The sequence below is a fragment of the Octopus bimaculoides genome, chromosome 19 (genome assembly GCF_001194135.2).
Source record: "Octopus bimaculoides isolate UCB-OBI-ISO-001 chromosome 19, ASM119413v2, whole genome shotgun sequence".
In the NCBI taxonomy this organism is placed as follows: Eukaryota; Metazoa; Mollusca; class Cephalopoda; order Octopoda; family Octopodidae; genus Octopus; species Octopus bimaculoides.
Window position 1 is genome coordinate 22,027,931 of NC_068999.1, and position 22,257 is coordinate 22,050,187.

General features: G+C 34.4%; 2 protein-coding genes and 1 pseudogene across 2 annotated transcripts in view; all 3 read left to right on the top strand.

Annotated features, from left to right (window-relative positions):
- Window positions 1–14,965, top strand: part of LOC106872941 (uncharacterized) — a 21,465-nt gene extending 6,500 nt beyond the window's left edge. The window contains exons 2-10 of the mRNA XM_052974898.1: window positions 147–283; window positions 1,923–2,052; window positions 3,877–3,988; window positions 8,356–8,531; window positions 9,495–9,666; window positions 10,064–10,154; window positions 11,990–12,116; window positions 13,674–13,769; window positions 14,955–14,965. Coding sequence (XP_052830858.1) covers window positions 248–283; window positions 1,923–2,052; window positions 3,877–3,988; window positions 8,356–8,531; window positions 9,495–9,666; window positions 10,064–10,154; window positions 11,990–12,116; window positions 13,674–13,769; window positions 14,955–14,965 — 951 coding nt within the window. The 5' untranslated portion in view covers window positions 147–247. The remainder of the gene's footprint in view (window positions 1–146; window positions 284–1,922; window positions 2,053–3,876; window positions 3,989–8,355; window positions 8,532–9,494; window positions 9,667–10,063; window positions 10,155–11,989; window positions 12,117–13,673; window positions 13,770–14,954) is intronic.
- On the top strand, window positions 7,576–7,674 carry LOC128250186 (U6 spliceosomal RNA; annotated as a pseudogene).
- Window positions 14,966–15,384: 419 nt separating the features above from the next.
- Window positions 15,385–22,257, top strand: part of LOC106872952 (protein shortage in chiasmata 1 ortholog) — a 56,593-nt gene continuing 49,720 nt past the window's right edge. The window contains exons 1-3 of the mRNA XM_014920132.2: window positions 15,385–15,510; window positions 16,876–16,967; window positions 20,066–20,302. Coding sequence (XP_014775618.2) covers window positions 15,428–15,510; window positions 16,876–16,967; window positions 20,066–20,302 — 412 coding nt within the window. The 5' untranslated portion in view covers window positions 15,385–15,427. The remainder of the gene's footprint in view (window positions 15,511–16,875; window positions 16,968–20,065; window positions 20,303–22,257) is intronic.

Consider the following 22,257-nt stretch of genomic DNA (forward strand, 5'->3'; position numbering starts at 1 on the left):
TCTTTGAGCTAAAGTAAAATAATTTTTTAAAAAGTCTTTATTTTTAATGCTCCTGATCTACTTAATTTTTAACATGTAAAATATTATAATTTTCAAATTTTGAAAAAGCCTGGGAATCATAATTATACAATTCTTTTGAATTCTAGACTTGAACATGTGTTGAAAACTAGCAATCGATTTGAAAGACCTGCTAATGAACTGACATTTTATGATAATTGTACTTACTATTTTCTGACTGACAACTATTATGCCTCAATTCTTAGGAATTGATTATTTTCAACATGTAAGTAAATTTTTTTTTCTAATAAATTAATCTAAATAATTTATAATTATTGTTCATATATCATGAAAGAAGTGAAAAATATCTTAGATGTGATTGCTCTTTACATTACAACTGTAGGCGATAGTGAAACTCAAATTAAGTTCTTAACAATAATTTATTGATTTTTATTGAAGAAGGAGTAATTGCTTGTTTTTCAGAATATGAAACACTCAAATGAAATAGATATTTGTATGGGTTTAATTTGAAATCTTATACTTTCAAAACAGTTTATTGTTTAATCTGAAACATCCTGCTGAATCATGTATTGAGGTCTTAGGTTTTGATATATTTAGACAATATGTTTTAAATGAAAACAAGCACACTTTCTCAATTGATCAATATTGAAGGAAACTTACCTCATAATCATCAATATTTTGTGTTTCTTATATTTTTGTTTTGTGTCCTTTTTCTTTATGAACAGGACATTATTTTAAAGATTTAGGCATTTGCATATTGTCAGAGCAATTATTTTTGCAGCTGGCAGCGTGCCCTATTACCAACTATGAAGCAAATATGGAATCTGATAAGACAAACTGTGGCCAGTACAGTTAGTTATATAAATTTCTCAGAAGCTTATTTTCTAACGAGAGTCACCTCCCAACAATATATTATACTATTTAAGGAAAGAAATATTTACAGCATTATGATTTGACTGAATACTGGATAGTTAATAATCAAAGCAAATTATAAAAGTTCTTGAGGATATTATAATTAAAATATTGTTTTTGTAAATGTTATATTTAGGTAATGTAGTGACCACCAGAGAAATCAAGTAATATAAGTATTTATATACTGCATACCTTGATATTGTATTTTGATTTTAAGTTTTGCATTTTACATCTTTCTTTTTATTCTGTCACACTCTTTAAAATAGTTATATTTGTGCCATCATCTATTGTAAATGAAATAATTGGGGGAAAAAGTTCTATAAATTTGTCCAAATATTTTAAATGAGTTGTTATTAATAAGACTATCATTTCTCAAACTTATCTGTAATGATGAAAAATTATTTGATATTTGCATCTGCACTGTATTCTAATTGCTTGCATCAATGCCGTAGTGGATAAGAATGGTGTTACTATTAGTTTAGTAATTTTGATTCTTAGTTCACATTTGTATCTTGTGTACAGGGGTGGAGTGAGCCATTGGTCAATCGGGCACTGCCCTAGGGTCCAGAACTCAGAGAGGCCCACACCCTACATGTTAACTCTACTGATATCAATGCTAAGGGGCCAGGTAAACAGTTATGCTCGAGGGCCCTTATTACTCTCAGTCCACCCCTGCTTGTGCACATCCAGTAATAATAATCTTAATGGTCAGAGTTTAAACTGATCAAAATGTTTTGTGGATGTAAATACTGAAATAGTCAAATAGTTTGTTTATTGAGTCCCATAAAATGAATTTGTTTCAATTACAGATTTTAAGTTGAATAAATGTAACAAAAGCAAAGTTTGAAGGAAATATTAGCCCTTTTTCTTACTTTCTAGGGGTAAGCAAAGTGGAAATAACAATTGCTACCCACAAACAAAAATTGTTTCACTCAGTATAATAGAGAAGTTTAATAAACTGAGGAATTTCAGTTGTTTTTATCATCCTATAGGCACAAGAAAAACAGTCTGTGTTTTTTAGTATCTCATTATTGCCTATTCCTCACCATCTTGAAGAAGTTAGTTTCTATCCTCACAAAGGCATACCTTTAACACATGAGATACGGGAACCATGGAAAGAAGGTAATTAAAGTTATTTTACATCAAGTATTATTATAAATACTGATTTTATGTACTAAAATGTATGGTTTATCATTAACGTAATTATTTAGGATTTAATACCTACCTTAGCATAATGGCATGGGTTAGACTGATTTCCTAAGATAACATACACATATATGTGTATCATATGTTAATCTGTTTGAGAAGACTACATTTCTTATGTCTTGCTTAGCTTATTTATACCAAGTTTTAATTACTCTATGTACTATGTTATTAAGTCAAGGAAGCTCTTCTGCCACCATGCATCATCTGTTCACATTACATTTGCCTAAGTTACTAAAGTCTGAAAACTGAAGGAAAATAACAATTCTGAAAACCAAGTGCAGTAGTATCATGTAGATCCATACTTTCCTGTGTACTCCCTCAAATGTTTTAGAAAAGTCTGATCTTTGACATTACTAACCAGCACCCCCACTTCTCTAAACCACAGAACAGATTTAGAACACCACACTCAATCACTATTCTACTTACAAACCTAACAAGTGATGGTTTAAACAACAAAAATGCTCCTTTCTATCACAACATCAGCAAAGTTTATAACTCCATTTTGATCAGATTTTTGACTTTTAGGTTTTAAATGAATTCTGTAATGAGAACAACATCATTTGCATGTTGACACTCTCATAAGTATATGTTCCTGAACTTATTTGTAATGACCTTAGTAGTAAAGATAAGAGAGATAGTTGAGAATTGATCACTAACAGACATTCATCTCTATCTTAAACTTCTTAATGATTACTGTAACTCTGCTTTTATCATTTATTATACACGAGTTTAAAAGTCGCACTCTGTGCAGATTTTTAAGCTAGCTTCTATGGAGGGCTAATTGGGTCTGCAGCCCAAAACTGATGAGAGCCAAATAGCATGACTATAGTATGTATATAATGATTATATATCCTGGTGGTGCTTGATCAGAGGTTAAGGACAGATGAGAATTAACTCTATAATGCAATCATTATATTGTTCCAGTCCCAAGTGGAATCCCAACTGTTGGCCAATTTGTTCAAAGTTCTTAACTTGATGTAAAATTAATTAAGTGAATATCATTTATCTCCCCCTTGATCTCTGACCCCCATCTGACAAATGTCAACCGAGGTGGTATGAATCAGCCAAGTTTTACCTGCTAAAAATAGCAACCCAAATGCTTTTAAATCAGATTCCAATGCTGGATGTTCAAGAACTAAATGAAGAGCAGATTTTCAATTTTGGGATCATCCTGATTCCTAAAAGACATATGTCTATATAGAGCAAGTGTAGACTGAGATACAGGGGTCCCAGACAGACAGAATTTCGCTTTTATCATTATAGATGACATCATGGAGTGGGTTTGGTCTCACTGTGAGAACATTGTCAGCTAATGGATGTTCTATGTTAGAGTTGTGAGTGAAATTAGTTGACAGGTGTGTGTATGTGTGTGTGTGTGTGTCTCTGCATGTGTGTCTGAGTGCATGCATGTGTTTGTGTGAGTGAGGTGAGTGAGGTTAACTGAGGGTATCCGCTTGGATAATATATCCTTCCAGTTTCACACACACACACATATTTAATCACTGTCATCATGTATATATGTATGCATTTATGTATATATGTATGTACATACATATATATGTATGTATTTATGTATATATGTATGTACATACATACCTGTGTGTGTGTGCATTTGTGAATAAATTTCTCTTGCTCTCCATAGTCATATATTCTATCTCAAAATACAGCACACATGCTTTAATATTAAAAAAAATATTTAGTTTCTTTATTCACAAATTGTTGCTTTTGTTTAATGTTTAGGCTTCCTACCTCTAGAATTATATTCTGACATGAATATTAATGGAGACATTCAGAGAAATTTAAATTTTTTAAGAAATGATACTTTAAATAATCACCTGGAACAATTAAATTTGTAAGTATACTTTGAAAATTATTGATACAAATATTAATTGAAATCATGCATGTGTGTGTATGTGTGTGTGAGTATACATAATATTATCTCTCCCATCCCCTCACTGGGCCATCAGTTTCTGTCCTCATGCACCTACGCTTGTCTCTCTCTCTCTCTCTCTCTCTCTCTCTCTTTCCTGCTTTCCTTTACCTTATCCAAACATGTCATCTCTCTCTTCTCCTCCCCATGTCAACTGTGTCGTCATTGCTATCCTGTTGCTCTTCTCTTCTTACATCTCTCTACTTCCTCAATTCAGGCACCATTGGCAATTCCCACCCCCACAGCCACCCTTCAACCCAACCCAGCTCAATCCTTACAGATGTTGCGTACCTCCCCTTTTCCATTTCCTTCCATCTCTTCCCCACCATATATGTTTGCAAACCCCCACCTACTTCTTGTCTCTCTATCCCACTCACTTCTGTTCACCTTTTGCCTTGCGGTGTCATCTGGACACCTCATCACAATTTATTGATTTCTTTTCAGCTACTATTGGCTCATTCCCAACTCTTTTAACCCTTCAGTATTCAGATTACTCTGTCAAATATAATGTTGGTTTATTTATATTGTTCTGAATTAATCATGCATTATCTTGAGGTTTAGAGACTTCTATGATGCAACTGTTTAGTTTTAGAATGACATTGTAGGGTTGAGGTGAGAGGCCGGATCTGGCCAGTTTCAGATATTTAAAATTAAATATTTAAATATTTTTGCTTGATATGGCTGGTTTGAATGTTAAAGGGTTAAATGTGAGTAGCCCTGTAACTCCCTTACAACAAGATTCTACTCTGCCCCTGCTCCTTTCTGTCATACCTTAACCCACATCTGCTAGTATAAAATCCTTCCCCTTAGGTTTTGTAGGCTTGTAAGCTGCATAGCAACCTCATTAGTGCCAATGATATAAGAAAAGCACCCAATACACACTGTAAAGTGGTTGACGTTAGAAAGGGAATCCAGCTGTAGAAACCATGCCAAAGCAGACTCTAGAACATGATGCAGTCCATTATGGTAGATCTCTGAAAAGAGAGAGAGAGAGTCTAATGAGGAATGAAACTCTCTGTAGAGCACATAGTTTGAGGGTAAAGGAAGGAATATTGTGAGAAGTGGTTGCCTTAATTTAGAACGATCAGAGAAGTTTTGGCACTCGGCCACAATAAATGAGATGATGAGATAGGTGGAGTGGAGAAGAAGCAGTGAAGAGACACATGGAGTGGGGAAAAAAAGAATTATGAAGTTGAAAGCTTCTGCAAAAATTGGTGGAGACCTATTTGGTAAAGGTGCAGAAGATTCAGCAACAATTTGGAAAAAACTATATCTTTTATCTTTTACTTGTTTCAGTCTTTGGACTGCAGCTATTCTGGGTCACAACCTTGAAGGGTTTTAGTTGAACAAGTCGACTCCAATACTTAAGTTTTTAAGCCTGGTACTTACTCTATCAATCTCTTATGCCAAACCACTAAGTTACCAGGCATAAACAAGCCAACAGTGGTTGTCAACTGATAACAGGGGACAAACACAAACACAAAGATAAATGCATAGATATACATACATATGTATGTATATCTGTTACATATGTAGTAGACTCAATGGGTTTCTTTCAGTTTCCATCTATCAAATCCACTTACAAGGCTTTGGTTGACTCAGGGCTATAGGAAACTTGCCAAAAGTGCCATGCAGTGGAAGTGAACCTGGAGCTATGTGGTTGGGAAGCAAACTTCTTACCACACAGCCACATTTGCACCTATATTGATTATTTCAATATCATCTTAAATTCTTCTCTGAAAAATCATTCCACTATGAAGGATTTTTTCTTCAGTTTTATAATGCACAGGTGTGTTTAGCTATTAACAAACCTACCTACTTACTCCTTTCTATTCAGAGTTAAGCAATTATTCACCTTACATCTATTAGTCTTCATAAATTTCTAAAAATATGAGCCTAGAAAAGAGCATTAGTACAGCTGCTCACTCTGCTAAAAATAATATCATAATATTCTCCCTGTCACACCTGCAGTCTTATGAAGTGGAAGGACATATTGAATAATGTAGTCCTAAATATGTTATACCTGGAAAAAAGGATGTGATCATCTCAGCTAGAATGCTTTTTGATTGTAGGTCTGGTTGATCAGGGCTAACCTTGGCCATCTCAACAACTTCCTAAAATATAAAAATAATTATCAATGTTTTAGTTTTTATATAGTTGATAACAAGTGATTGGTGATATGCTGTGCTTGAGAAAACTTGTCAAGCCAAGTGAAATTGTAGTCATGGCTGATGCTGGTGCCACATGACTGGTACGTAAAAGCATCTGTGCCGGTTGGCACATTCAAAGCACCCATTACACTCTTGGAGTGGTTGGTGTTAGGAAGGGCATCCAACCATAGAAACCACGCCAGATCAGACTGGAAGTTAGTGCAGCTCTCTGGCTTGCCAGTTCCAGTCAAACTGTCCAGCCCATACCAGCATGGAAAGCAGATGCCAAATGATGGTGATGAGGATGATATTATCCCAATCAACTGTTTCTTGAATGATAAAGGCATAAACCTTGAAGGGAAATAAAATGGACAACTAAAAAAAAGAAAAAAAAAGTTAAATAATATTAATAAGAAAGACCTCTGTTTCCTCTTGATACCAATAAAGAAATATAATATGTAAATAAATTATATAGATGTCTAAATGAATGTGATAATTTGCAAGATAAGCCAAGAGCTTATTTGCTGAAGTAACTAAGCATTGTAAAGAAACATTATGCCAGAAATATCATATTTCTTTATTTTGAGTGAAAGCTTCCCTTTATTGACAATAAAAAAATATTTTTCCTTCATTTATCAGATACTATTGAATGCTTTATCCATATTTATGCTACTGCAACTGTCACCAAAATAAAAAATAGAAAAAACTCAGGAAATTTATACAGTATTGCTTGACCTATTAGCAAAGCAACCAAATCTCCGTCATAGACATGCTATCATCTCAAGTAAAAAAAAAAGAACAAATTGAATAATGTAGTCCTTGATAAGCTTGAAAAAGATAAAGGATATTCAGTCTCAAGTTTGCTCTATTAAACTGATCAGGGGTTAAATGACAGTAGGAACTGTATTACCATACATGTACTTAGACTTTAGATTTAATCAATGTAAAAATATAAATAGATTTAAATAAAAGCGAAAGTGATATAGACTGAAAATAACCATCTCTTTCTTGATCAATGTACAGAAGTTCAAGCTGAATATCAACTGCATCAATTGAACCCACAAATTTACGAAGGTCTTCAGAATCAAGAACACAACCTCTCCTTCCTTTGACTAATAAAAAAGAAAAAGATTCCAGTTTTTTTTTTTTTTTTTTAATTAGCATTATTAACATTACAATGAAAAAGTAACATATAAAAGAACTGAGTTGTGGCTGCATGACTGGGAAGTTTTCTATGCAATTCCAGGTTCAACCCTACTGTGTGGTACCTGGGGTAAATATTTTCCATTATCACCTTGATTTGACTAAAACCATGTGAGGGGAATTTGGTAGACAGAAAAAAGAAAAAGCATGTCATACATATATATGGCAGTACGTATACTAAAATTGGAACAATACAGAGATTAGCATGGCCCCTTCACAAGGATGACACAAATTCGTGAAGCATTCTGTACTTTTACTCACAGAGGAGATGACCAGGACTGAAACTCCTGGTGGTTTTCTGTGCTTGAAAAGACATGTGAAGCTGAGTAAAAGCATGGGTGTTCTTGCATACAGGCCTGTCCCCTGCATCCCTCTCCAGCTGAACTCTGCTAATCTTATGAGCTCATGAGTGCTGGTGCCACATAAAAGGCACCCATACAGATGACATGCCACTAAGGATTTCGCCCAGTGTACTAACAATTCTGCCAGCTCACCAATAATAATAATAATAATTTTAGTAATAATAATAATGGTTTCAGATTTTGGCTCAAGGCCAGCAGGGGGTAAGATGATTGCATCAACCCCAGTGCTCAACTGGTACTTATTTTATCAACCCTGAAAGGATGAAAGGCAAAGTCAACTGCAGCAGAATTTGAACTCAGAACATAAAGATGGATGAGAAGTAAAGTATAATAATAATAATGATAATGATAATAATGATTTTCAGTACTGAGACAAAGCCATAAATCTATTTGGACTTTAGCTCAATACTACTACTTATTTTATCAATTCTAGATAGAAGAACTGTTATATAGATCGGTGGGATTTGAAAATCAGATGTAGAAGGTTACAGCTAAAAACTATAAGACATTTAGTTTAGTGCTTTACTGTTCTTGTCCATTCACTGTTGTAATAATGACAACGACTATGTTTCAGCAGTACAGAGCCTTCAATACATGCTACTGATATAATTTACAACTCCTGTAGTTCAACAAGTTCCAATGAAATCATATGTATTCCACAAGTATCTCCTTTTGATTTATGTGAAACACAAGATCTTGAAAAAGAAGTTATAAAAAGCCAGTTTGAGATGAAAGCATCAGTTAACAAAGGTTCGTATGATTTCCTGTTATATACTTTAGCACTAAAGCATTTTCTCTTTTTTCTTGTTTTTTCTGCTGTCATGTAACTGGGAGCAGAAGAGTAGGTAGTTTGCCTAAATAGACATAAACACAAATAATGAAATATAAATTTCCATTCTTCCTGTAGTTCAGTCGATAGCACACTGGACTTCTAATTCAGAGCCTGTGAGTTTGAGTCCCACCAGGGATGAATACCTTATAGGACAGGTGTGGCTGTTGGGTAAGGAATTTGCTTCCCAACCACATGGTTATGGGTTCAGTTCCACTGTGTAACACCTAGGGCAGGTTTATTTTACTATAGCTTATTATAACTCTTGGCTGACCAAAGTCTTGTGAGTGGATTTGGTAGACAGAATCTGAAAGTCTGTCTGTGTGTGTGTGTGTATATATACACCATTTGTGTGTGTCTTTGTGTATATCTTTGCATGTCTTTATGCTTGTGTTTCTCCCCCACTATACAGCTGCTTAACAACAGGTGTTGGTTTGCTTATGTCCCTGTAACTTAGCAGTTTGGCAAAAAGACTGATAGAATAATACTAGGCTTAAAAAAAGTACTGGAGTTGATTTGTTCAACTAAAACCCTTCAAGGTATTGTCCCAGCATGGCCACAGTTTAATGGCTGAAACAAGTAAAAGATAAGATACAAATTTTCTTTTTAGATATACAATTATTTATTAATTACTTAACAGTTTTTGTAACAAAAAGATATTTTTTTCTAATCCTTTCATTACCATATTTCTATTAAAATTCAATGCCTTTGTTTCAATTAATTTTTAAAATAATGAAGAATTCATTAAAATAACTTTGTCATTATTAAGCTGTTTGAAGCATAAATTAATATGGAATTTTGAGGGAAGATTTTCATTTAGAAGACTTTAAAATAGCAAGTTATTATCATAGAGTCAATATTTATTTTTTTTTCTCTTTTCATAGAATACCAATTGTACTTAGAAGAAGTACTTTCCTGCACACCTTTCAAAGAATATCTTCTAAATTTGCCTGGCATCTCAACATTTCTAAACCATTTGTGGATGATTCCAATAATGGATCCATTATTACTACCTGAGAGAATGGAATTTTCAGAAGAGCAATTTTTTGATCTCAAGTAATTTATCATGTTCACATCTGCTTTTATATTCATTACCCGTTGTAAAGACAAAATGTTTTGAATTTCATGTCTATTTTCTTATTCTACTTCACTGCATTTATTTTAAACTTCTAATCATGTATTTTTAACTTTCAATTAGGGTTAGGTATCAGATGTTTTTGTACATTCTTAAGATTTAAACATACAAACAAATGGTAATACCTCTTATTCTTTGTATGAAAATCTATTAGATACTTTGCTAGCATAGTCAGCAAGAGTCAGCTTTGCTTTGATGCCATGTATTATAAAATGTTATAGGTGATGTTTAATAGGTATACATGTTTCCAAACAAATCTTTCAAAACGAGGATCATTTGACAAACGTTTTCTTATTTTTATTTTTGTAAATATTTTAGATGTAATTTTGAAACATTTGTTTATGAAGTATCAGAAGAAGAAATAAAAGAAACATTCGATTCCATTTCCAGTGTTCGAGAAGATAATTCTGTGAGTTCTCTTCATTTTTTCATTTACTTACTTTTATAATTAATCTATCTTCTTTTGGGCTTGTAAATGAAATTGATTTCCCTGTTTCACATCATGTTGCAAACACTGACTTTTGTAAATGATAATAAATAATAATAATAATAATAATAATAATAATAATAGTGATTTCAAATTTTGGCACTAGGCCAGCAATTTTGGGGGAGGGGGTAAGTCAATTGCATCAGCCCTTCATATTTGGTCCATTACACTACTTCTTTCACTAAGGCTACTAGACACATAAATACTACCTGTTCTTCCCAGCAAAATAAAAGTGGCTGGACAGTCTTCACAATGGACTCAGTTGATTGCTGGACCCATCCTACATCTGACAGCAGGTGTTCGACATAACTCCATGAGTTAGCAATACTTAGGCAGAAACTTCATTGTTCTGTGTGCATCTTGGACAGGCTCAGCTGATGACACTTCTGAGCATGTAGAGTTTATCTTGAACCAGCAGTGTCCCTTTGTAGATTGTTAGACTAGGGATTTCTGGAAGTTGTCCCAGTCTGAAAGTCTTCCAGAACAGACTAGTAAGTTGATTTTTGTTGACATCCAGAGTCATCCTGGGAATTCTCATTGTTCCTGTCTGCTATTAACCCTTGCCATGGTGGAACTTGCACTGATTGCATTGCCCAACTGGTAAAGGGTTGTAAATACCTGATAATATTCCAGATGCCAAGCACTTTGTCTTGGTCTTTGCTTGATCCAGAACTGCAGCTCTGTCAAAGAAATGATCTGTGTGATAAACAACTACCACACCTGTTCACTGTCAAGAAACTGCTGGAGATATCATGTAGCCTCAATGCATATCTGCACACCATCAACCAGGCCATGCCTAATTCTTTACTTAGCAGACGATGACAGCAAATAGAGCACTTGACCAGTGGAACTGGTACAAGGCACACTGGTCAAGTCATAATATATGATGGAGGCAATATGTGAGATTGGTTACCTTACAAACTTCCTCATTCCAGTTCTTCTCCACCTGGAGGTCTCATCCAAACTAGACACTAAACTATTTAACCAGCCCATCCATCAAGTATCCTACGATGCTGTTGCACAGCATAGACTTGCCACTCTAGGTGCAAAACTGTGGGTCCACTGACTTTTTATGATTGATTTTTGTTCCTGTCACTGCTTTGATATGTTTAGTGTTCAACACTATGACAATAGTGTTGTACATATTTGCTGATAGGGTTCTTTTGTATCTTAGTTAGCAATAGATGCCATGTGCATGGTTATGTGGTAAGAAGTTTGCTTCCCAACCACATGGTTCTGGGTTTAGTTCAACTGCATAGCACCTTGCGCAAGTGTCTTCTACTACAGCCCCGGGCTGATCAAAACCTTGTGAGTGAATTTGGTAAACAGAAACTGAAAGAAGCCTGTTGTGTGTGTGTGTGTGTATATATATATATATATATATATATATATTTATATATGTATGTATCTGTTTGTCTGTGTGAATGCATATGTGCGTGTGTGTTTGTGTGTGTGTGTACATGTGTGTGTGTGCTCATGTTTATGTTTACCCCCCCCACCATTGCTTGATAATGGGTGTTGGTTTGTTTATGTCCGTGTAACTTAGCAGTTTAGCAAAAAGAGACTAAATAAATAACTACCAGGTGTTTTACAAAAAGTAAATACTGGGGTCAATTTGTCTGACTAAACTTTTCAAACCAGTGCCCCAGCATGGCCGCAGTCTAATGACTGAAATAGACTACGAGAACATAAAACAACGTATATTTATATATATATATATATATATATATACACACACATAAATATTATACTTGCAGAATTACTTGGAAATGATAATGACTCCAGTGTTGCACTCTGAACATACAGAACAAAATGAATCAATATTTGATCAAGTAAAAGACTTATTCCCTTTGAAAGCAGAAGAAATAAACTTTGAGAATGATGGTATGATGCAATTATTGTTTCTTACTTGAATTTATTGCTTCATAACTTTTTAACTGCTTTGATATTGATTTTTCTTGCATTGATATTTTCATCTTATTATACATCTTTCATTAGTTTGCACACATATATATTTTTAGGAGAATGTTTTCTATAGTTTAATGAATAATAAAAAAGAGATTTATAGATATTCAGCAATCATAAAAATGGACAATCTTGTTGACTTTCTGAAAATTGTCAATGACTGCCCAAAGTTGATGTAGTGATTCAAGAAAAGTTTGTATCATTTTCTTGTGGTTTAAAAAATAGAGGCTTGTTCAGATTGGTTTGTAAATAAACTTGTAGGGGATATATCAGTTGAAATAACTTGTTTACATAAAGCTAAAACAAAAATCATGGTCACTAATGGTTTGCAGACGTGTGTGTTATATTTTGCATTTGTTGCTCCGTTGGTGGCTAATGAGCCCTGCTCTTGACAAGCATACACAACTGCAAACATTGCAAACCAAGCTTTCCCCATTCACTACACCAGCAGTACGCTTTCAAGCAGCACACTTAAGTTCTTCATGCAGAATACATGCTCTCTCAAAGGTGTCGACCCTCTCCTTAACCTGCTTCCTCCATCTGTGGTAATGACAGGCATTGCTCACCCAGTCAGTTTCCTGCATATCACAGGCCTTTAATGAGGACTTGACACAGTCCTTAAATCACAGCCTTGGTTTCTGCAGGAGTCTCTTTCCATTAACAAGTTCCCCATATAGCATCTGCTTAGGGATCCTGCTATCCTTCATTCTAATAAGGTGTCCAGTCCAATGTAACCAGTGCTTGTGCACCATTGCCTCAATACTCAAGATATCAGCTGTTCTCAGAACCTGTGTGTCTGGAGTTTTTAAGGTCCAGCCAACATTCAGAATGCGTCAAGAGTTCCATGTTTGCCAGTCTGTTCCAGCCCTGGCATTGAAATCGCCCAGTAGAATGACTTTATCAGAATTGGGGATTTTCCTAAGTATGGCTCTCAGCTGGGTATAAAAAATAGTTTTATCTTCATCACAACTAGTCAAAGTAGCCTACCTTTCAGGTGCAATCGTAGAGTCATTAGATGTTCATTTAGAGGAAGCTCCTCTAACTTCTTAAGGATGTCAGATCGAACTGCAAAGCCAACATCAGCCTCTCTGCACTCCTCCTTCTGCCTCCTATTCCAAAAAAAGGTGTATCCACCTCTTACTTCCTGAAGCTCACCATCATCTTCTGTACGAGTCCCTGAAACTGCAGCTATATCAATGTTATAGTGGTTCAGTTCGTGAGCAACAAGTGCAGTGCATCTTTCAGACCTACAATCATTCTTGTTATCCAACAGAGCGTGCATATTCCAACATGAAATGTTCGAGTTTCATCCAGATTTTGTAAATAAAAGTCTCTTTGTTTTTTTGAGTGCAGGGTGGACATCTGTCAGTCGTGCTAAACTGACCAGATATAGAAAGACAGGTAATTTTTGGTTCACCTTTTCTAGAACCTCCCTTTTCAAATATAGATTTACTGAATTCTTACTTTTTTTGATAGTTATAGAAAATCTACTATTAAAAGACTTTAATACTTTTGAAAAATTTTCAACTTCACCTTGTACTGAAACTCAGCCTATGCAACTGTTTTATCCAGGTATGTAACAGCAGTTAACAATTAATTACTATTCTCAATCAACAAAAAAATCCATTAATTTGAAATATAATAAAAATGAATTTATAAATTAAAACAATACTATTTATCCTTATTTTCTACTTTGTACCTTCCCTTCTATCTTAGTACAAATTCAGATATTATTGCAATTCCTTTTCATTATATATCCTGATAGGTTTGTCAGTCATTCATGTAGTTTCCATTTCCATACTTAGCAGCATATTTTGATTCTGTATCTCTAATGGGAATGTGTCAAGGCTGACAGGAAGCGGTGCTGCTTCCTAGGGCTAAATAGCAGTAGTATTATTCCCTTCATGGGACTGTCACATTAGGTTGACAGCATACAACTACTTTATCACATCACTACTGCATAAATCTCTCTGAGAGATTTAGAAATGTATTATTTCTATTTTTATAAAAATCTTTAGTTGTGGAGTATAAATGATGTTGTTCAAATGACCATAACCAAGAAATAAATGTGATGCCAGTAGCTCCAATCTTTTGTTTGTTATACACACATGCTCACATATATATGTCTACATCTTTCACCAATGTATATAGATGAAGGATGCAAATATCAGCAACACAAGTGAAAAATTGGTGATCTTCAAAAAAATTCTCTCATTGATGTTTATTCTGCATTAAGTTACACAACTCTGCACACCTTAATCTATTTTCAAACAATTAAAATCTATAAGGTAAGGTTTTTTAATTTGACAGTAAACTAAAGTGGCAAGCTTGCAGAATCATTAGCATACCAGGCAAAATGCTTAGCAGTATTCTATTTGTCTTTATGTTCTGAGCTCAAATTCTACCAAGGTTGACTTAGCCTTTCATCCTTTTGGAATTGCTAAAATGAGCACTGGGACTGATGTCCTCAACTTACCCCTTCCCTGAAATTACTGGCCTTGTGCAAAAATTTGAAATCAATATGGTACAGGAAATTATGCTGAGGATAATACATCACTTTAATAATCCAGCCTACACCATAACTAAATCCCCACTGCTACACATCTCAGAGGACATTAGTATAAAACTGTATAATTCTCTCTCTTACAAAAAAGGCATACAGAAATATTATCAAAATATTATTTCCTGTGAAATTCACAGTCACACAGATTATGATATTGTTAATGTGTATATTCTTCATACCTTTCATCTTTTTAGTGAACAGATAATATCTGTATGATTTAACACATATTTCTATTTCCTCCACACAGTTATGCAATTAATCCTTTTTATACTAACCTGCCTGAAACTGACCTTAGTTCTATGATGCAAATTCTTTGTTTTAATGTCATTTAAATTATAACCTTGCATCAAAATTTCACACTAATTTATATTCTGAATACCAGCTTAATGACAGTTATTTACAAAATCAATTGAAACAAAGGCAGTGTATTTCAACAGAAATATGGTAACAAAAGGATTAAAGGCAGAGTTTACAAACTGATATTCTTTTTCACTCTTAAGCTTAAATATCTTTATTTGAATTTGTCGACAAATATTGAAAGTGTTTTGAGGTTATCATATTGAATTTATTAACCTAGAGTAATTTTTGTTGTTTAATTGTTTACCTTTTAGAGAAAGAAGAACATGTAATTAAGACATTAGAGGTTCCACTTATCCCTCATGTTTCCATGGAAAAAGAACAAGTTGATTTCACTAAACTAATTCATTCCTTAAATGCTATTCCCAGTAAAATCCAAGAAGCTCAAGATTAGTAAGTTATTTTTTTTTACTGCACATGATGATGGTATAAGTATCTAGAACATAGATTATGTTATAATATTAAGAATAATCAATAATGCAGTTTAGGTATCTAGCTAATATAATTAGTACAACATTTTAGTTTACAAAGACTTAAAGAAAAGCTTTGTAGTTTGATAGTAGTCAAACTAGTTACAATTCCCAACTGTAGATATTTCCCTTTATTTATATTACTATTGCCTTTGAAAAATACATAAATGAAATACAAACCTTTTTTCCCTACTCTCCACAAGTCTAAGGATGTTTTGTAGCAATCTGGTTTCTGAAGTCACTAACAACTCTCAAAAATAAAGGATAAGGAAGAAAAAATTTATGTGTGTCACTACTTCAGTAATAAATTCTAGTTATCTGAGAATAACTTGGTGTCCTGATGCATGACTTCCTTTTGCAGCAATCTATGAATTGTTTTTTCTTTCTTTCTCCCACCAGTTTCAGAGGCCCTGTTAAAGGGTTATATACACTTGCTACTCTGTCTTATTCATAAAAGATAAAAACGAAAATGTTTTTAACAAATTTTAAATGAATTGCATACATACAAGTTTGATAAGTCATAAAAGAAGGTGTCTCATGACATGAAATAACATTTAATTGACAAAGGATTTTAAATGCTGTAACAAGTAGTTTTATTTCTAAAGCAAGAAATTGATTCTTTGTTTAATTTTCATTCTAAATATTTTCTTTTAACCCTTTAGCATTCAGATTACTCTGTCAACTGTAACGCTTATTTATTCACATTGTTTTGAATCAATCATGTATTATCTTTTGGCCTCAAGATATTGATGATATGAGTGTATATTTTTAGAATGACATTGTAGAGTAGGTATGAGAGATAGGATCTGGTGAGCATAAAACAGGTAAAATATTTGGCTTAAATAAATTGTCCCGTTAGCATTATCCCTTTAGCATTATCCCTTAAATGCTAAAGGGATAATGTTGTTGATAGATCTTTCTTAGGTGTAAGGCCTGTTTTTCTGAAGGTTTTTACATAACTGTAGAATGCTTGTAAAGTTTGATTCAGTGTTCTGAAAGACAAAGCAAAGTTCTGGAAAATATTCTGTTATTCAATTATTTAAATTGTATCAAATTTTACCACCCCACAAAAAATTTAACTTTGAAGTATCCATCTAAATAGAATAAAATTAATTTACAATTAGTGGAAATGACCTTAGATGAAATATTCCATCCTATATTTATTCATCATACAATAAAATAACTGCAAATAGGTAAAATTCAATCTTGTTTGGAATATATGTGTTAAACTCCTGGAATTCCTTATAATAATTATATTAATAAGTCCATACAATCATCTCAATTACAGTGCTGTTAGCCCAAGAAGTGTTGAGAAAATTGTAAAGGTAATCTGGCAAGAAGAAAAATATTGTTCTGAAATGGCTATCTTACTACTTCCTGGTAAGTAAAGTTGTCACATATTTGAAGTTGCTCTGCATATGAATATGAAATGCTGCATAATGACTGAATGGAACTTAATCAGTGGGTGATAGAACTGGAAGAAGTAGAATTGGAAGAATGTTTTGTACAATATAGTTATGTCCATTAAAGTCACCAGCCATAACAAGATCTTTGTCATTTGTTACAGATGTTGTCTGCAAAAAGGCTTTGTAGAAATAGTCTTTTTGTTCATTTATTGTGGTGCATGTGCAGTGGTGCATGTGCAGATTGTGGTGCATGTGCAGAAATAACTCTTACTGTCATGTTGACCATGGCTGTTTTTAAACTTAATTATTCTTTTACATACTCTCTGAATATGTCAATTACTTCATCTTTACTTTACTCTCCTAGCAATATGTCTACTCTACTCATTCAGCACTGTGATTCATTAAAGACCAGTCTTGACATTGCCAATATTAGCTGGGATATATACAAATGTATATATCTATGTGTGTGTGTTTGTGGTTGTTTCATACCATGGCTTGATGATCAGTGTTCATTTGTTTACATCCCTGTGGCTTAACAGTTCATTATAAGAGAACGATAGAACATCAGGTTTAAAATAAAAAATAAGTACTGGGGTCGATTCATTTGACTAAAACCCTATGAAGTGATGCCCCAGCATGCCTGCAGTCCAATGACTGAAACAAGTAAAAGATAAAAGATATATATATATAAGATTTATATTTCAGGACACTATGTTCTGTAAGTGTAAACTAACTGGGAAGTAAAGTAAAACATTTTGTTGTAGGCTGCATGGTAAGTAGCTCGTTTACCAACCACATGGTTCAGGGTTCAGTCCCACTGCATGGCACCTTGGGCAAGTGTCTTCTACTATAGCCTCGGGCCGACCAAAGCCTTGTGAGTGGATTTGGTAGACGGAAACTGAAAGAAGCTTGTCGTATATATGTATATGTATATATATGTCTGTCTGTGTGTGTGTTTCTGTGTCTGTGTTTGTCCCCACAACATCGCTTGACAACCGATGCTGGTGTGTTTATGTCCCCATAACTTAGCGGTTCGGCAAAAGAGACTGATAGAATAAGTACTAGGCTTACAAAGAATAAGTCCTGGGGTCGATTTGCTCGACTAAAGGCGGTGCTCCAGCATGGCCGCAGTCAAATGACTGAAACAAGTAAAAGAGTAAAAGAGAGTATAGAGTGTGAAAACATGTGGCTGCCAAAAAAAAGGTTTATTGCTGTTGTTGTGCTGCCTTAGTATATGAGATACCTGTCATTGTGGAGTTTTAAAAAAATATTTTCCACATACTATCAGAAGGTAGAGTTCCCCTCAGTCCTAATAGTACTATAATTCAAGGTAGTTAAACAGTCTATGTTCTCACAAAGCTTGTGAAGTACAGGTTTGAATTGGAGTACTGTAAGACAGCAATGCGTATAATGAAAAATACATCAGTGCAATATAGTATTGCAATATTTAAAAGAAAAATTATACAAAGCTGCAACATGGATGACCCATGTTAGCCATTTAGAAGCACACACAGATTGCTACCTTCACTTAAACATTTATTGTTTGCAATATGATGTCAAAGATTTCATTGCTTGATACTGTGACCTGGTGATATGGACACCACCTTCCACACTGCAATCATTTTAGTTTCCAGACACAGTCTCAGATGAACTCATTTGCCTGGCAAGTGCACCTCTGCAAAATGTACATATAAAATCTTTTATTAATGTGTAGCTAATCAAATCTGGTTTAATTTCTGGTTGTAAATGTTTCCTTTCACGTACGTTATTTTAAGCTGCTGAGAAATGCACATATAACACCTAGTTTCATTTCCCTATCACTGTAATCTTCATGCTTTGGACCAATATAAAAAATATTTTGTGATGATTTAGAAAGGAAAACTAGAATACTATCATTGATAAGCATGTTGGTAGCAGGATATAAATTCAATACTTTTGATAACAGCTGCTATGTTATCTACATCCTGTCATTGATGTTAAAGGGTTGAATATTTCTGTATAACAAAACAAAGATCTTGATCCATATGGCCAATAAGAATCAGAGATAATAACCAGTACACTCTGAAACCAACTTAAGCTCAGTTTACAAAATCATAGATTGATCTATACCATTGTTAGTTCTTGTTTTGAATTTTTTTTTATTGTTTTATTTATTATCATTTTATATTGCAGTTGTGAACAATAGTACGAGGGTGGAGCGTTTTATGAGTTGAGGGGGTGCTTAGAAGATGAGAGAAATAGGAGGAACAGGTTTCTCGCTGTGGAGGAGCTATATGACTATTCACATTTAGAAAAGAGGATGAAAATGTTTGGTTGGAGCTGAAAAGAAATAGAATAGTGGTGATGAGGTATTCAGTTAGACCCTCAAAGCATGAGATGGGTAGAAGTGAATGGGAACAGAAAATCAGTGTCAGTGGATGGAGATTGCAAGAGTAAATAAGTGAATGAGAAATGGGGAAATGAGTGAGGGGTGAAGAATTTGGTGAGAAGTGTAAAGATTGGGTAAGGCTGGAGGGTTTTGCTGAGGTGGGCAGGCCTTCTCAAGAACCACAAATTGCCAGTCACCCTGGTCCTTTGTAATCTTTTTTGTGAAAGTGCAGATCCTGAGAGCAACCTTCACCATTTCATCCCATGTCTTCCTGGGGCTCCCTCTTTCAATAAACTCCATCCACATTAAGTGATCAGAACTCCTTTATATAACTGTCCTTATATGCATTACATGTTCATACCAGTGCAGTTTTCTTTCTTGCACCCTCCTCTTACACTCAGTTTTTCTCTTTGCACATTTGTACTGTCATTCATACACACTCACATTGCATCTCCAGTGGATCATGCTCACTTTATTTCTTTCCAGTCTTCTCAAGTCCTCTGTATTCTAGGCTCATATTTCACTACCATGCAGCATTGCAGTTCTAGCACACGCATCATATATTCTGCTTTTCATTCTGAGAGGAAAAATCTTCCTGAACTTTCTCCAACCCGTTTCTCTTTTGACTACTATATTTTCAGAGCAGCCACCTCCTTTGCTAATTGTGTCTTTTCAAACATCTACTATTTTTTTACTTTTTACAGAACCAATCCTGGAATCTGCAAGCTTTAAACAGTGCCATGTTGCAAATGCAATGAAATTAATGGAAATTTTACCGGAAACCATTACAAGTGAACTTGAACTAATTTTAACATGGGATCCATTTGCACGAATGATATCTGTAAAACCTCATCAAATAGAATATTTACAAGATGAAGAAAATCTTGTCTTGCAACAGGACCTGGACATCATATCCCCTGAAAAATGCCAATATACTTGTGGTACTGTGCCATTATTTTCTTTCTTATATATAAACTAAATGGATATAAATTGTCAGCTGATATTAGAATTTCCTTTGAAGCTAACTTCATTTGTCAAATATTTAGCTAACTAAACTAGGTACTTACAATGTTCATAGGTATACTTCTTTGTATTATTTTGAAGAGTTTTAGATATTTAATGTCAATGTAATTAGTTTCACTTAAAATTAGTGTGTGTGTGTGTGTATGTGTTTGTATCTATGCATATATATATATGTATATACTAGTAGAGATACCCGGCATTGCCCGTGTCACATGGAATTGAAGAATTAGACTTTTCTTTTATATTTTCTCTTATGAACTGGAATACCTATGATTCGAATTTCATCAAAATTGCAGATGAAGAATTTTAATGAGTGTTCTTTCCCCTCTTTACACACCCTAACAAAAATTCAAATCATGACACATTTATCCCATACTACTCATCATTATACCCAGATTCCAAAATTCAAATCTTATGGAACCTATTGAAAGGTTTTTACTCCTGAAAAATAGAACTCATGGAGCTCTAAAATGTGGGAGTTAAGGCTCCTATTTGGGGAAGGGATCTTAAAGTCAGCCAGAGAAGTTGAATTGCTGGGAACCTTTTTAACTTGGGTCTTATATCTTTTGTTCAAAATTCTTTGAAAGAGGAAATATATGTATGTTCACTGGGTTTGTAAAAGAGAGCAAAGCTACAGGAAACCAAAAGACGAATGATCACAATAAGTAGTCAGCTACCCTACCCTAGTCATTACCACTCCCCAATGTAGAATTCCTCACCATACAGGTAAGATGCATTACAGATGTATAGCAATTGGAAGGGCATGACCCAACTCAAATAAACATTAACAACTGTGTGACGTGAGGCTAAAGGGAAACGAAAGTGTTACCTCTGGAATTTGCCAATGATCACTATGCCAATAGGTTACTGGACAGAATAAATTTGCAATCTATAAATGTCTTTGAATAACCAGTCACTTATCTGGGAAGGCCTTGAAATCAATGTTACCATCTGGGGACTATCTCTGACCCAGTGATAATAAAAAGACTCAAAGGTCTGCAATCAAATAACTTTACTCAACACTTTGCAACTGAATCAATGGAGGCAAAGATACCTCTCATTTACTTGACAATTTATGCACCACATTGCAGAAATCACAATCTAAGTATATCTCAATGCAAAGTCTTACACTGTTGAATTACAAATAACGCTCATCTTTTATGCTTGAGTGATCCTACAGCTTCCAAGAGTACAACTGTTTTCATCTTTGCTTAGGAAAAATGACTAAATTGTGGGTGTTATGCATGGCGACTGCTGGCCTTCCACAAACAAGCTTGCCCGGACTTGTGCCTCAGAGGGTAACTTTCTAGGTGCAATCCCATGGTCATTCATGACCAAAGGGAGTCTCCTATTTACATTGCAGAAGTATTTGTGAAAAGCATGAAATAAACAATCACACTCCTTGTTCCCTTTAAAATCGAAATTGAATTATTGCTGCTTGACTGGTCCCCCCCTCTCTCTCTTTATATATATGTATCTTTCTCTCGCCATGCCTCCGTCTATTCCTCTCACTCTAAATCAGTCTCTCTCTCTCTCTCTCTATCGTAGTTTCCTTAAGGTTTCAGGTTCCGGGTATATAAATAAGAAATCCCTTCTAAATTGTCTTAAATCTCTTCTCCGCTGACATACTATGACGAAGTCTCCACGATTATGCTGCAGATAAGATAGAGATTTTTATTTATTTACTGCCTCAACATTTTCTCATACCTTTTTGCGCTTTAGTCTGTCCTCTATTATTTATCTGTTTCTCTCCATGAAATTCAATTGAACTCAGTTTTGTCTTAAATTCATACTTATTCATTTTCTAAGCTTAGCCATCTTTCCTTGCTCCTTTAAAAATTACAATTTATGCATTGTTGTCTCTCAAATATTT